Source organism: Solanum tuberosum, unplaced genomic scaffold, assembly GCF_000226075.1.
Source record: "Solanum tuberosum cultivar DM 1-3 516 R44 unplaced genomic scaffold, SolTub_3.0 scf00092, whole genome shotgun sequence".
Taxonomy (NCBI): domain Eukaryota; kingdom Viridiplantae; phylum Streptophyta; class Magnoliopsida; order Solanales; family Solanaceae; genus Solanum; species Solanum tuberosum.
Window position 1 is genome coordinate 800,588 of NW_006239019.1, and position 13,547 is coordinate 814,134.

Genomic DNA, 13,547 nt, shown 5'->3' on the forward strand with positions numbered 1-13,547 from the left:
AACTCCATTAATTTTTAGTTTTATTATGTTAAACTTTCAACATTACATGGATAAACCTCCTCTTCCTCGAAGGTGAGCAAAAGCAAGTCTCACGTGACGATATTGTAAGCTATTGAATGAAGATGTAATTCAATGTCTACTTTATGATGAACCGTATAATTAAAAATTTACATTGAAATATAGCCAGAATATTATTTTTTGCATAGGCAATAGAGTGGACATAGCCACTCAAATTCAGATGCAGATCTTTCTCAAAATTTGAATTTGAATATGAATTTTCTCTTGTTTAGTTGCTATAAAAAAAAACTTTAGATTTACAAGTTCATAAAAACTAGAACTTGCAAAATTGATTGTTTGAATATCTTGACGTTTAAGTATTTAAAATAGTTTTTTAGTTTCTCTGCACGTGCATTACACGTGTATAGCTAATAAAATAATACACATTTTTATAAATAATATCAATATCAATATTATTAAATAAGGTACTATTGAACAAATATATTTACATCCATAAAGAAATAGAGTATAGGTTTTAGTGTATGATCAATGTGAATTGCCAAATGATTACTTGTTTGTAGAGATCAAAATAATTGAATTTCATCTGAACCTACGAGGATGAATATATTACACCAACAACCTTAATAAAATAAAGTTCTTATTCCAGTTTGATTCAGTTTACAGAGAGTACCCAAAAATTCATGAACTCCTAAATGTGGATAGTTTGGAGTTTTGGGTATGAGTAGAGGGTTCTAGTGTTTCGAAAAAATAACACAAAGTCTATTTTTTATTAAACAATTACTCCTACTTACTTATTGATATAATATAATAAATCGTGACAAACAGAGGTGGCCACATTACTACTATCACGAAATTGTTTTGGCTTAAAGAATTACAAAATCACATTACATGACAGCTTTTTGAACCAAACAAAAGTAATTTTTTCTTTGTCTTCTTTTGAAATTCTTAACACAAATATGTGGAGTCTCTTTATCTGCTTTTGGAGTTATTAGCATAAATAACATGGAGTTTTTGTTTGCTTTCAAAAAATTTAACACAAATAACGTGTTTTTTTAACTTGCTTTCGGAGTTTAAACACAAATAACATAGATTTTCTATGTCTGTTTTTGAAGTTTCGAACACTAATAATTTAGGGTTTCTTTGTGTGCTTTCGAATTTTTTAATATAAATAATGTGGGGTCTTTGTTTGCTTATGAAGTTTTAACACAAATAACATGACTTTTTACTTGCTTGCTTTCAGAGTTTCTAACACAAATAATGTGGATTCTCTTTATCTATTTTTGGAGTCTCTAATATTGATAATGTGGGGTCTCTTTATCTACTTCTGAAGTTTTTAACAAAAAAACGCGGGGTCTATCCAATTTGGAAAAAAGTTGATCTTTATTTAGCTTTTGGTTTGAAGTTTTAATTTTCTGCTGTTTAGTTGCTTTAAAATGGAAACATTAAAATTCGTAAGTTTTCAAAAAATAGAATTTGCAAAATTAATTGTATTGAATATCATGATGTTTAAGCATTTAATATAATATTAATTTTCCGCACATGCGTTGAACGGATATGACTAATAATGTAATACACAATATTATAAAAATAAAATACTTTTGAGTATATGATTTTATATATATGAAGAAATAAAGTATAAGTTTTAGTAAATGATTGTTGACACCCAATTTTGGACCTCCACATTGTATATTAATCATCGAGCTTCTTCAATTTCAAACGATTTAAAATAATTAGTTTTATAAAATTTCAAAAAATAATAATAGAGTTTTCAAGTTATTTTAAATAGTTGAAACATTTTTTATAATTTTTAAATAATATTTGTGTTTTATATAATTACGTATATAATTAGTATATTTTACAAATATTTGAAAATCATTACAAAATATTTTACGTTTTTGTTAAATATTTCGTTAATTTAGTTTGGTTTAAATTATGGTTATAATTTTAAATTTATTAGTTTATAATTGAGTTGTTTATTTTATTTTGTTAAGATTAAGAAGCTCGTTGGTTGATTATATTAATTCATTTTTATTTAAATTTCAGCCAATTTTGTTACTTAAATTCAAATTGGCTAATTTTTTAATCCCCGTTGGCTATAATTAAAATTCAAATGGCCATTTTCCTTTTATAATTCTAGCCCATTTCTACCCCCACCTTAAAGCTCCCCTAAAGAATAAATGACACAGCATGACAACCTATAGACTAAATTGGCAAAAAATAGCCCATTTTTAATTTATTGGCAAAAAAGGACTTTATTTTATTTATTCGGCATTCAATAGTTATTTTCTTTTTATTAAAAAATGTATATTTGTTCCCCTTATTTTTTTCTAAACACGTTTGATTGCTCCTTTTTTCTTTCTTGAAAAGGTACAATTTATTTTTTTATTATTCCTTTTTTATCTCTCCTTTTTGTTTGTCAACCATTTTAAAATAGACTTCTTCTCTTTTTTGAATTTTGTCAATATGATAAGAAGGAGGTTGTAGTCTTGGTGACCTGCCTTTGTTCCGTTCTCATTGTTATGAATTTTGTTAATACTATTTGAATTTGCCTAGTAGATGTGTCCAACCTATCTTCTCATTTATTCGAGATTGTGTTTATGTTTTAATTCATGACATTGCTTGTAACTCCATTGTTGTAATGCATCAGTTAATTAAGTTTAATCCCATTTTCGGTTATCAAGATAGCCTTTCACTCTCATTTGATTTGGAAATATCAATACCCTGAGCATGACATAGGTTGGACATAGTCTGTTATTGTATTAGATATTACTACTCAACAAATGCGAATGCTATAGTTGTTTATGCTTTTGGAACTTAGGTTTAATGGATTTGTATGAACAAAGATGCTGCCATGTTTAGTTATAGATATTTAACAATGTTTTTTCCTCCACTTAAAGTAAATTTAGCATAATTCATTGTCCAAATTTGGCATACAAAATGAATAACTAGTTTTATAGCTTTTTTTTTATTTGTTTTGGGATCTAACATTTTGTCCATCTATTTATTTATCTTCTTTTAGTTTCTGCCACAGGCATCATTTTCTTGTTATGACAAGTACAATTGATCAATTTGCTATAGTTTAAGTGTTGTCTGATATGCGTCTTCTTCTATTTTATACTTCTTTTAGAACTTGTTGAAAAATCCATCTTTTGTTTCCTACTATTATGCAACCTGAGTGAATTGCTCAAATGACTCTTAGTATGATTTTAGCCTTTTGTTGGCGTTAGTTTAGCCTTGTTTATCGGCAAATATTTGTTGATGTAATTTTGGGCTATTGATTTATATGAATGCCAATTTTTGTTCTCATTTTGCTACATGTGAACTCGTACGGAGTCCAAGGTGGACTCAAATCCTTTCCCCTTCGCATTTCGAAATGGGCCATAAAAGCCTAAATTCATTTTTTCCCTCTCGATTCAGCCCCATTGCAAGTAGAAAAGATGTTGAATAGATTGAAGGCAGGACACAGATCTGGAATTTGAAATTGCAAGCCTTCGAGCGTCCAAAATGGGTCGTATACATGTTGTATACAGAAGTATACATTGATATACGAACTAAGTGTTGAAATACAGGTTGAAAGCAGAGACACAGGTGTACAGTAGTTCAAAAATGGAATATATACGTTTGTATACACTAATCTGCAGGTTCTGGACGCCAGTATACAAGGATATACAGCAGTATAAGAATGTTGTATACACTGTATAAAGGCAGAGGAGAATGGGCCAAAGCCCTCCTAAATTTCAGCAGCAGATTTAATTTAAATGGGCTCTAGAAATTTGAATTTGGGCCAAATGCCCAAATTTGGCTTAACCTCTTCTTTCTTTGTTTCATTTGTTTTCTAACTAACCGTTTAGTTAATTTGGTTTAATTTAATAAAATTCCTCAAAAGATAAACTATGTTCTTTATGTTAGTTTATTTTAACAAATTTTATTGAATATCTTTAAAATGGTTTTCATACTTTAAATAACCAAATTGGTTTAAATTGTTATTTTAAAATGAATCAAATAAATTCTAATTTATTTAATTTTGTTAAAATCTTAATCACTTGCAATTTAATACAAATATTTCAATTAAAATCCTCATTTCTTAAAAATTAAAAATTGTTTTTTGTTTAATTATTTTTTCAAAATTAATTAAATATTGTAAATTATTATTTTTTATGTTAAATTATTTTTCCAAAAAATAGTCAAATATTTAATTTAAGTCGTAAGATAACCGCATGTTAGCGGACACTTCAAATACTTTAAAAATCTTCTTGAAGTGTAAATGAGAACCTCTTATCTATTTTCTCTAAATTTATAAAGACTTAATCTGTTAGAATCTTTTTAAATTAAGTTTTCTTAATTTGTCTAAAAAAATATGTGGCGACTCTTTCTAAGTATTTTTCTCAAATTGATTTTAAAAAATGATTTTCCTAAAGATGATAAAATTATGGCATTACAATGATCTGTGTGGATATTGTCGTATTGTTTACTTCTTTGTTAAGGTCAAAATGATTGAATTTTATCCAAACCTACAAGGATGAATGTGTTACACTTACACCCTTAGTAAAATGAAATTCTTTTTCCAATTTGATTCAGTTTACTAAGAAGTGCACTAAAATTTTTGAACGGTCAAAAATGGATAGGTTGGGGTTTTGGGAGTGAGGGAGGGGTTCTAGTGTTTTAAAAAAAAAACTCAATTTTTTAAATTAAAAAACTACTCCTACTTACTTCTTCATATAATATTATGCATCGTTACAAATAGAAGTGACCATATTAATACTAGCACGAGATTGTTCTGGCTTAAGAAATTACAGAATCTATTAACATGATGACTTTTTAAGTCAAGCAAAAGTAATTCTTTCTTTGTCTACTTCTGAAATTTTTAACACAAATAATGTGGGATCTCTATGTTTGCTTCCGTATTTTTTAGCACAAATGATATGATTTTTTGCTTGCTTTTGACATTTTTAACACTAATAACATATCTTCTCTTAGTCTGCTTTTAGAATTTCTTATCCGCATAATGTGTAGTCTTTTTATCTGCTTTTGAATTCTTAATACAAATATTAAGGGGTCTCTGTTCTGCTTATGAAGTTTTTAACACAAAAACGAGGGGTTCTATCCAATTTTTTTTAAAAGATGACCTTTAGCTTCAAGCTAGAAGTTTGTATTTTTTCTCATTCAGTTGTTGTAAAATGAAATTATTAGATTTGCAAATAATTTTAGATATATAACTTGTAAAATTAATTGTATAAAATATATATTTTGATGTTTAAGCATTTGATATATGGCTAGTTTTCAGCACATGCATTGCACATATATGCATAATAATACAATACACATTCTATAACTAATATCAATATTATTAAATAAAGTACTTTTGAGTAAATAATTTTACATATATGAAAAATAAAGTATAAGTTTTAGATAATGACCAATGTGGATTATTGTATGGTTATTTTTTTTTTGAGGCAAAAATGATTTAATTCCTCTAAAACTACAAGGATGAGTGCGTTGTACTTTAAAGATAGTACAACAAAATCCCCTAAATGCTAAAAGTGGATAGTTTGGATTTTTAGGAGGGGGGGGGGGTGATGGGGTTTTAAGTGTTTACGAAAAGTAATTCAATGTATTTTTTGGTTAAATAACTACACCTATTTATTACTTTATCTAATATTATGCATCGTTACAAAAAGAAGTGGTCATATTAATACTCACACTAGATTATTCTAGCTCAAAGAATTACAAAATCAAATTATATAACAACTTTTTAAGACTAATAAAAGTAACTCTTTCTATGTTTACTTTTGAAAAATTTAACACAAATAACGTGGTCTCTTTGCCTGCTTTCAGAGTTTTTAGCTCAAGTAATGTGAATTTTTTTTTCTGCTTTCGAAGTGTTTAATACAAATAACATTGTTCTTTACTTGCTTTCAGAGCTTTTAACATAAATAATGTGGATTCTCTTTGTGTGCTTTCAAAATTTCTAACACTAATTACATAGGGTGGGATCTCTTTGTCTGCTTCTGAAATTTTTAACACAAATAATAATGGGTCTCTCTCTGCTCCTGATATTTTTAACACAAATAATGTGGTTATTTGTTTGCTTTTAGAGTTTTTAATAAAAATAATACGTAATTTTTTGTTTGCTTTTAGACTTTTAACAATGCAAACGCGAAATCTTTTTGTCTACTTCTGAAATTTTTAACCAAAAAATTGTTGGGTTGGTCCAATTCATAAAATGATGATCTTAATTTAGATTCTGAAATAAATTTATTTTTTGAATAATAAATATCAAATCCAAAAATAGCTACCTAAATATTTCATCAAAGTAAAAAATCAAATGTGCGTGATTTTTGAAGTTTTTTACTTTTAGAAAATAAAATAAGCAACCACACTTGTTTTTCTCCTCTTTTTTAGTTTTTTATTTAAATAAAAGATTAAAAATCCTCTTTTTTTTTGTTGTGGTTGGCTATAGTGGGTGATAACTTTTTAATAAAAAAAATAAAAAAATGAGATCTTTAAATAAGGACACATCTTTTATTAAACGGGAAACTTTTGCAAATAGCCATTATAATAAGCTTAATTATGCTTCATAGCTATAGTTTGCATATTTACGGGTTGTAGCTATAATTTAGGCTGCTTCGTTTGTATAATTTGCGGGTTTGTGTAATTCATAGTTTTGTATAATTCACGGGTATATTTGTATAATTCAGTTATTTTTGTATAAACTTGAAATAACGAATTTATACAATTACAAACATCTGACGTGTAAACAATTATACAAATTATATTATACAAAAATTACATTGTACAAAAGTTATACAAATGTGTGAATTATACAAAACTAAAAAGTTGAACCGCATAATTATAGCCAAAAGTATGTCACAAATGGTAATTAAGACAAACTATAACTATGTTAAGTAATTAACTAGTATATATTTGCTTATACGCATAATTTTTCCTTAAACATACGTATGCAAGGAATGTGCAAAAAGCTAGTAATATATAAAAGCAAACATACACTAGTATTATCTATAAAATCAGATGAAATAAGAAGAAGATGAGGAAACTATCCATTATTGATATACTCAAGTATATATCTTGGGTTTTTGATCCAAGGAAAGAGGGAGATCATCATATCAATGATGTTTCACATTGTATTGGTGTAATATGAATGAAGTGGAGGTTTGCCTTCAGGGTGAGTGGGGTGGGTGGAGATGGGGTTGAAGAAGAAGGAGAGAGAGAGATTCAAAATTCTTTTTTAATTTTAAAAATTATTATTATTTTTTAAATATGAATATTATATTCATTTGCTTATATCGTGTTTTGTCCAATTAAATTATTTTAATGTTGCGTAAGTTCAATGATTTTATCTCACTTTATTTTGGATGATTGTTATGTATTGTACGAGATAGAATTACTATGAAAATATAAGGTAAAAAATGAAATATAATTATTAAATAATATATAAAGACAAAATGAGAAGAAAATATTAAGGTAAAGAAGCGATCACACCAAATCGACCGTTACATAAAATAAGTTTTTCCGTTGTTACCTAATAATGGATTCAAACAATATAATATAATAAAATTTAAGTAATAATCAAAACAAACATTGTATTTAAAACTAACAATATAATACAACATATAACAACATCCATTCAAATAAGGTGTAAATGTGGTTGATAGTTGACGAGGGTAAAGACGTAATTTAATAACAATCCCACCATGTACTTCCGCCAAATTTTAAGTGCATGTATTTTTTGGTATATAAAAGATCACAAACTGCTTGCAAAACCCTTGCTCTGTTTTTTCCCTCTCTTTTGGCAAAACCCTTCTTCCATTTTTTGGGTATAATTCTTCTCTCTGTCGTCAGTTATGGAAGACGAAAACCAGAGATTTTCGAGGCTGCTTACTGCTCATCTTGATAAAGGTTTTGATTCTTCCACTTCTTTTTCAAATACTGCAACTATGTTATTTTAACATGAATCTTGAATTTTTTTTGAACAGTTAAACAACAGGTTAAGAAGTTCATGGAGGCTGCTTGTGCAGGGGATATTAAGCTTTTCAAGAGTAAGTTTTCAATTTCAAGAATTGAAAACACTATTTTCCTTCTTTATTATGGGGTCTCAGTTGATGATTGTGAAACAGAATTGGCAAAGGGACTGGATCGTGGGAAAGGGTTGGCTGCTACGGTGGCGTCTGTGAAGGATGGTAAAGAACGAGGGGCATTGAGCTTTGCCGCTACGGAAGGACAACTTAAGATGTGCAAGTACTTGGTGGAGGAGTTGAAGATTGATGTCAATGATAGAGATAAAGAAGGTATTCTCTACTATTGAGTTCTCGTTTAGAATTAATTTGGCTCTAGGGCTTTTGTAATTGAAACTTGAGGGGTTTGAAATTTTTGTAATATAGTGGTAGAATATTCTAGACATAAAATTTAGGTTTTGGTACTTGGTACTTTAGGGTAATGAAATTGAGAAAGCTATAGAATAATTAAGCTGTAAGAAACTAAACTCCCTAACTAAGTTCCATTCCACCTCAACAGACATATCGTACGCCTCCGCAAGCTGTAAGTAGCACGTGCTTATGCACATTTCCAATTCCAGAACACATCAAGTACTACCCCAGAAATTTACCCAGCATTGACATTGTTAACTATGTATTTTCTTAGGCACTATTTGGTTATAAGCTTAAAAGTTATTCATCATTTTTGGATCTACTTGGCATCAATACATTTTGGTGGATTTGCAACATTTGAATGAAGTGTTTCCTTGTTCATCCAAATATTTGACAATGTTCTGGTGCCTAAGTGCCAACAATTCAAATATTTTAAGTTTAGTTTTTCAATCTTTCAAGAGAATGATATGATAGACGAAAATGTAGTACATTGAATTAAAATGGATATGAAGGTACCTTACTAGTAACAAATGTTACCTTCTCAAAAACAAACAAACAAACAAAAAAAGATACCTAACTAGTAACATATGTTACCATTTAAAAAAAAAAATATCAAAAAAAAAGAAGATACCGAACTAGTAACAATTGGAAGGCAAGTTCTAGAGGATAGTTGTGAGACCAACAATATTGTATGGGAATGAATATTGAACTTCTGATGCACTCAACTTGTCAACAAAATGAGTATCTTAAAACTGCCAATGTTAAATCAATGTGTAGTCATACAAGATTATATAAAATTAGAAATAATCACATTATGCAAGTAGTACACCTCAATTATATCATGTGAGAAGGACTTTGGTAATGGTTTGACTGTGTCCTATGCAGGCCTCCAAGTGCACCTATGTAGGTGTGACATTACGATAATTGAAGGTGCTAAAAAGGGACAGGGTAAAACTAAAATAACAAGAGTGGGAAGTTATCTTTTGACTAAAATAACAAGAGTGGGAAGTTATCTCAAAAGATCTAAAATCTCTAAGAATCAACACGGACTTGGCTAGAATACAAAACAATAGATGAAAATGATACATATAGGTGATTAGTTTGTTGTGATCAATGCTTAGTTGTATATTTACATTAAATCTTGGTAGGTCAAGCATATGAATTTAGGGGACCTCAAGTTGTTGAAAACCCTTAACTTGCTTTGAAAGACAATTTATTCGCCAATATAGGAATGGTAAACTCAAATACAGCGGAATATATGGAGGATTTATATTTACTGATTCCAACTTGTTTGAGATTTGAGGCTCTTGTCGATTGATTGATATGTGCTGAAAGTGATATTGCTTTTAATATATATTATTTCTTCATAGGTCAGACTCCTGTTCTTTGTGCTGCTAGGGAAGGACACACTGCTACTGTCCAGTACCTCATAGAAAAGGGTGCAGATCCTGCAACACCCAGCACCTCAGGGGCAGCTTTGCATAATGCTGCAGGAAATGGTAGGTTTTTCCTCTTCGTTAGTAGAAGTGGTTGAAGCTTCTATATGTGTCAGGGAAAGAGTCCTGGGTTCATATGCATTTAATTGCTGTAACCTTGTAGCTCTTGTACATTGAACTTTTCTATTTAGGGAGTTCCACATTTTCTGATAAAATGTTAGACAAAAAAGTCAATAAATTTTTAAAATTTTTGATCGTTTGATAATAATTGATGGGATTTCGACCGGCATAAGTTGTTTTGGACTTGGGACTATGAAAAGATAAAACTGTGTTGAGAAATGTCATATTATAGAATATGCAATTTTATTTTATTTTTGAAACTGGTAACTTTGTATATTCCTCAAAAGACAATACTAAATTGTACTGGCCAATATTTACAACATGTACTTCAAATCCTCCTATCTTTTACTAAATTGAGTCTAGTACATCGATTATGGAGTTAATATCATTTGAGTATAACTTATTATACCAAAAACATAGTAGCATATGACAATTTAGTTTGAATTCTTGCATACTATTCTCTATACTATCAAAAGCTCTCTTCCATATTGCCCACCATATACTAGCTGGGACAATTCTCTGAATTTTTGCATACTATTCTCTATACTACCAAAAGCTCTGGAGTTCCTTCCATATTGCCCACCATATACTAGCTGGGACAATTCTCCATCTATCTTTGTTCTTGGATTTCTTTCCTGGTTCCTCCCAACTCTGGATTGCTTCTGTGATCTTGGCAGGCATGGTCCATGACATATCCTTAAGATTCAGGAATAATCTCCATAATTGGCAGTGATTTAGCAGTGTAGAAAGAGATGGTTAACTGTCTCATCAGTTTCCCCACAAAAGAAACATCTAGAACGTAATGGTATTCCCCTGCTCTTTGAGTTGTCTTCAGTTAGTACAGCTTCTTTGGCTAACAACCAGACAAAAAACATGTCACTTTGTGTGGGATTTTTGACTTCCAGATTCCTCTCCATGGCTAGTGACTTTGAAGCTGATTGGTGTGGTTCAGCCAGTTGTATGCACAACACCTTAAAACTACTCCTCCGATTGCCTTTTCGCCACAAAATGTCTTGACCCCTTTCCAGTCCATTAAATTGCCCAATGGTGTTGAAAAAATCTGCTACCCTTTAAATCTCCTAATCGTTTGATTGTCTTTTAAAGATAAAGTTTCACTCTTGAGGAGTCCAGTGATCTACTATGGTCTTCTGTTGGTGAGATACCAGAGAATATAGATCAGGACACAAGACCTCTAGCCTACCTGCCTCATGCCAAACATCCTTCCAAAATTCTGTTTTCTCTCCATTCCCCACTTTGATCTTTGTGTTAGCCTTAACACTCAGACCATAGAGATCTAATGGATCTCCATACACTGACCCCATATGGTGTAGTCACCTCTTTGGTCATTCAGTTGTCTTCCTCTGTATATTTTGCCTTAATGACTTTCTTCCAGTAGGACTGTCCTTCATTATTGAACTTCCACAACCATTTCATCTTAAGGGCTTTGCTCTGATTCATCAAGTTCCTTATTTCCAGACCTCCATGCTTCTTTCCCACTATCACAACATCCCATTTAACAAGTTGTAGCCTTTTCTCTCACTGTTTCCTTGCCAGAGAAATTTTCTTCTTATTTTATCCAACCTAGTGATTACACTTTTGGGAACTGAGAATTCTGACATCATATAGGTTGGTAGTTAATCAATAACAGAATTAATCAAGGTCAACCTGCTATCCCTAGAGAGAAATTGTGATTTCCATCTTGCTAACTTCATTTCACATCTCTCAACCACATTGTTCCAAATTTTATATGACTGAGATTTGGCCCCCAAAGGCATCCCAAGATATGATGTAGGCAGTGCTCCAATCTCCCCTCCCATAACAACATTTAACGCTTCCATGTTGTGTACTTCATTAATTGGATAGAGGTGGCTTTTCCTCCAATTAATTTGTAGACCGAGAACCCTTCAAACAACACTAGGATCATTCTCAGTCCTTCATCATCATCACATAATATCAAGCTATCACCAGCATATTGTAGATGGGTAAGTTCACACTATAAACTTCAAGTCTGCTGACCTCAAAACCTCTGAGCCATCACTTCGCTTTAGTTGATTTGATCATATTGTTCATCCCTTCCATAGCAAGTAGGGAAAAGGAAAGGTGACAAAGGGTCTCCCTGCCTCAGTCCCCTCTCCACACTAAAGAAACCAACAGGGTGTCCATTTATAAGTACTGAGAATCTCACAGTGGTGATACAATGTCTGATAGAATATGCAGATTTCCTTTTCATCTAAGTTGACATTATTATTGAATGACCTAAAAATAGTAGAGTGACCCATCTACTTAACCCCGGGTTGGCAGGTTTACTTGACATCTTTTGCTTAATCTAGTGGATTAGTCGAAGTGTCGCACATGCTGGTCAATAACATTGTTGCCACATAATCTGAATCAGGGATCTAATCATATTGTGAAAGATATCAGTAGTTGAGATTCAGCTTTTAATTCTCTATTGGTAAAACAATGAGAGAAATCAATCAGCATGTCATGCCTAATTGTTATATTGTTATTTATAGTGGTGTCCTGCATACTGTTATGTGTGTAGCTACATGCATTCTTCAATTTATTATCCTTCTTTACATAGAATGACATTTTATTTTTCATTGTCTTTGTTTCCAGGACATATTGAATTGGTTAAATTGTTACTGTCGAAGGGTGTAGACGTTGATTTGCAAAGTGATGCTGGAACACCACTTATGTGGGCTGCAGGTCTCGGCCAAGAAGATGCTGTTAAGGTTTTGCTTGAACACCATGCTAACGTGAGTGCTTTGTTACCTGTTTAAACCCCTCTTTTCTTAAATCAAAATTACCACTGTTTTAACATTTCTCACTAGACAAAGTGGAAAACAGTTGTATGGTTCAAGTGTTAGCTTTCTAATGACTTGAAGCTTCCCAGTGGGTTTTAATCAGTTCATCATTGTTTTGTAACAGGGAGAGAGGTTATTTTCAAACATCACCATCACCCTTATCCAAACAAATTTCACTCCCCCCCTCCCTCCCTTCAAAAGGCAAAAAGAGTCAGGCCACATGTGAGGAGGCGTGTTGATAAATATTAAAAGTATCCCCTCTCTAACAACTTAAGCTTTTGCCTTCTAGATGAAGTGGTTCCACAACCAAACAAGTCCTTACACACTTCTCTTGCACTGATCTATTCAAAAAGTGACCAATTAATAGATGTTGAGTTCTTTCTTTCTTCTCTTGTTTTATGTACTTTCTTCCCTTTGCTAAACAGTGTAGAGTTTCCACTCCTAACTTGCCTAGGCTTCTTTTCTTCATGCTTTTCAGTTTCACTTAGTTGTTTGTGAGTGTTGGTATTGCGAAAAAGAAGTTTTAGTAAAATAGTTAGCTTAGATATAGTAAATAAATTAGCTTTTGTTTGGTGATTCAACTTAAGATAAATTTCTCTTTCACAAATTTTTCTTTCACATACAGAACCTGATTTGCATTTCTTACTCGTTAGAGAGAGTGACATAGAAATTTCTATATACAAGGTATTCAATTTTCTTCAATTTCACCTTAGCTTTTGTATAGATTACCGAAATCATTAAAACTGTTCAGACTTTCCCCATCAATTTTGGTCAAAGTACCCAAA

The 13,547-nt window shown here is 31.0% G+C and overlaps 1 protein-coding gene and 1 long non-coding RNA gene across 5 annotated transcripts in view; one reads left to right on the forward strand and one right to left on the reverse strand.

Moving 5' to 3' along the window:
• The window catches only part of LOC107060712 (uncharacterized), a 27,700-nt gene that overhangs the window by 6,128 nt on the left and 8,025 nt on the right, over positions 1-13,547 (reverse strand). The gene's annotated exons all lie outside the window — the stretch shown is intronic.
• Positions 7,790-13,547, forward strand: part of LOC102580178 (ankyrin-1-like) — a 25,592-nt gene continuing 19,834 nt past the window's right edge. For all 4 annotated transcript variants that reach the window (XM_015308911.1, XM_015308912.1, XM_006347675.2 and 1 more), the window contains exons 1-5: positions 7,790-7,935; positions 8,013-8,075; positions 8,154-8,324; positions 9,773-9,901; positions 12,575-12,714. In XM_015308911.1, the coding sequence (XP_015164397.1) occupies positions 7,881-7,935; positions 8,013-8,075; positions 8,154-8,324; positions 9,773-9,901; positions 12,575-12,714 (558 nt within the window). In that variant the 5' untranslated portion in view covers positions 7,790-7,880. The remainder of the gene's footprint in view (positions 7,936-8,012; positions 8,076-8,153; positions 8,325-9,772; positions 9,902-12,574; positions 12,715-13,547) is intronic.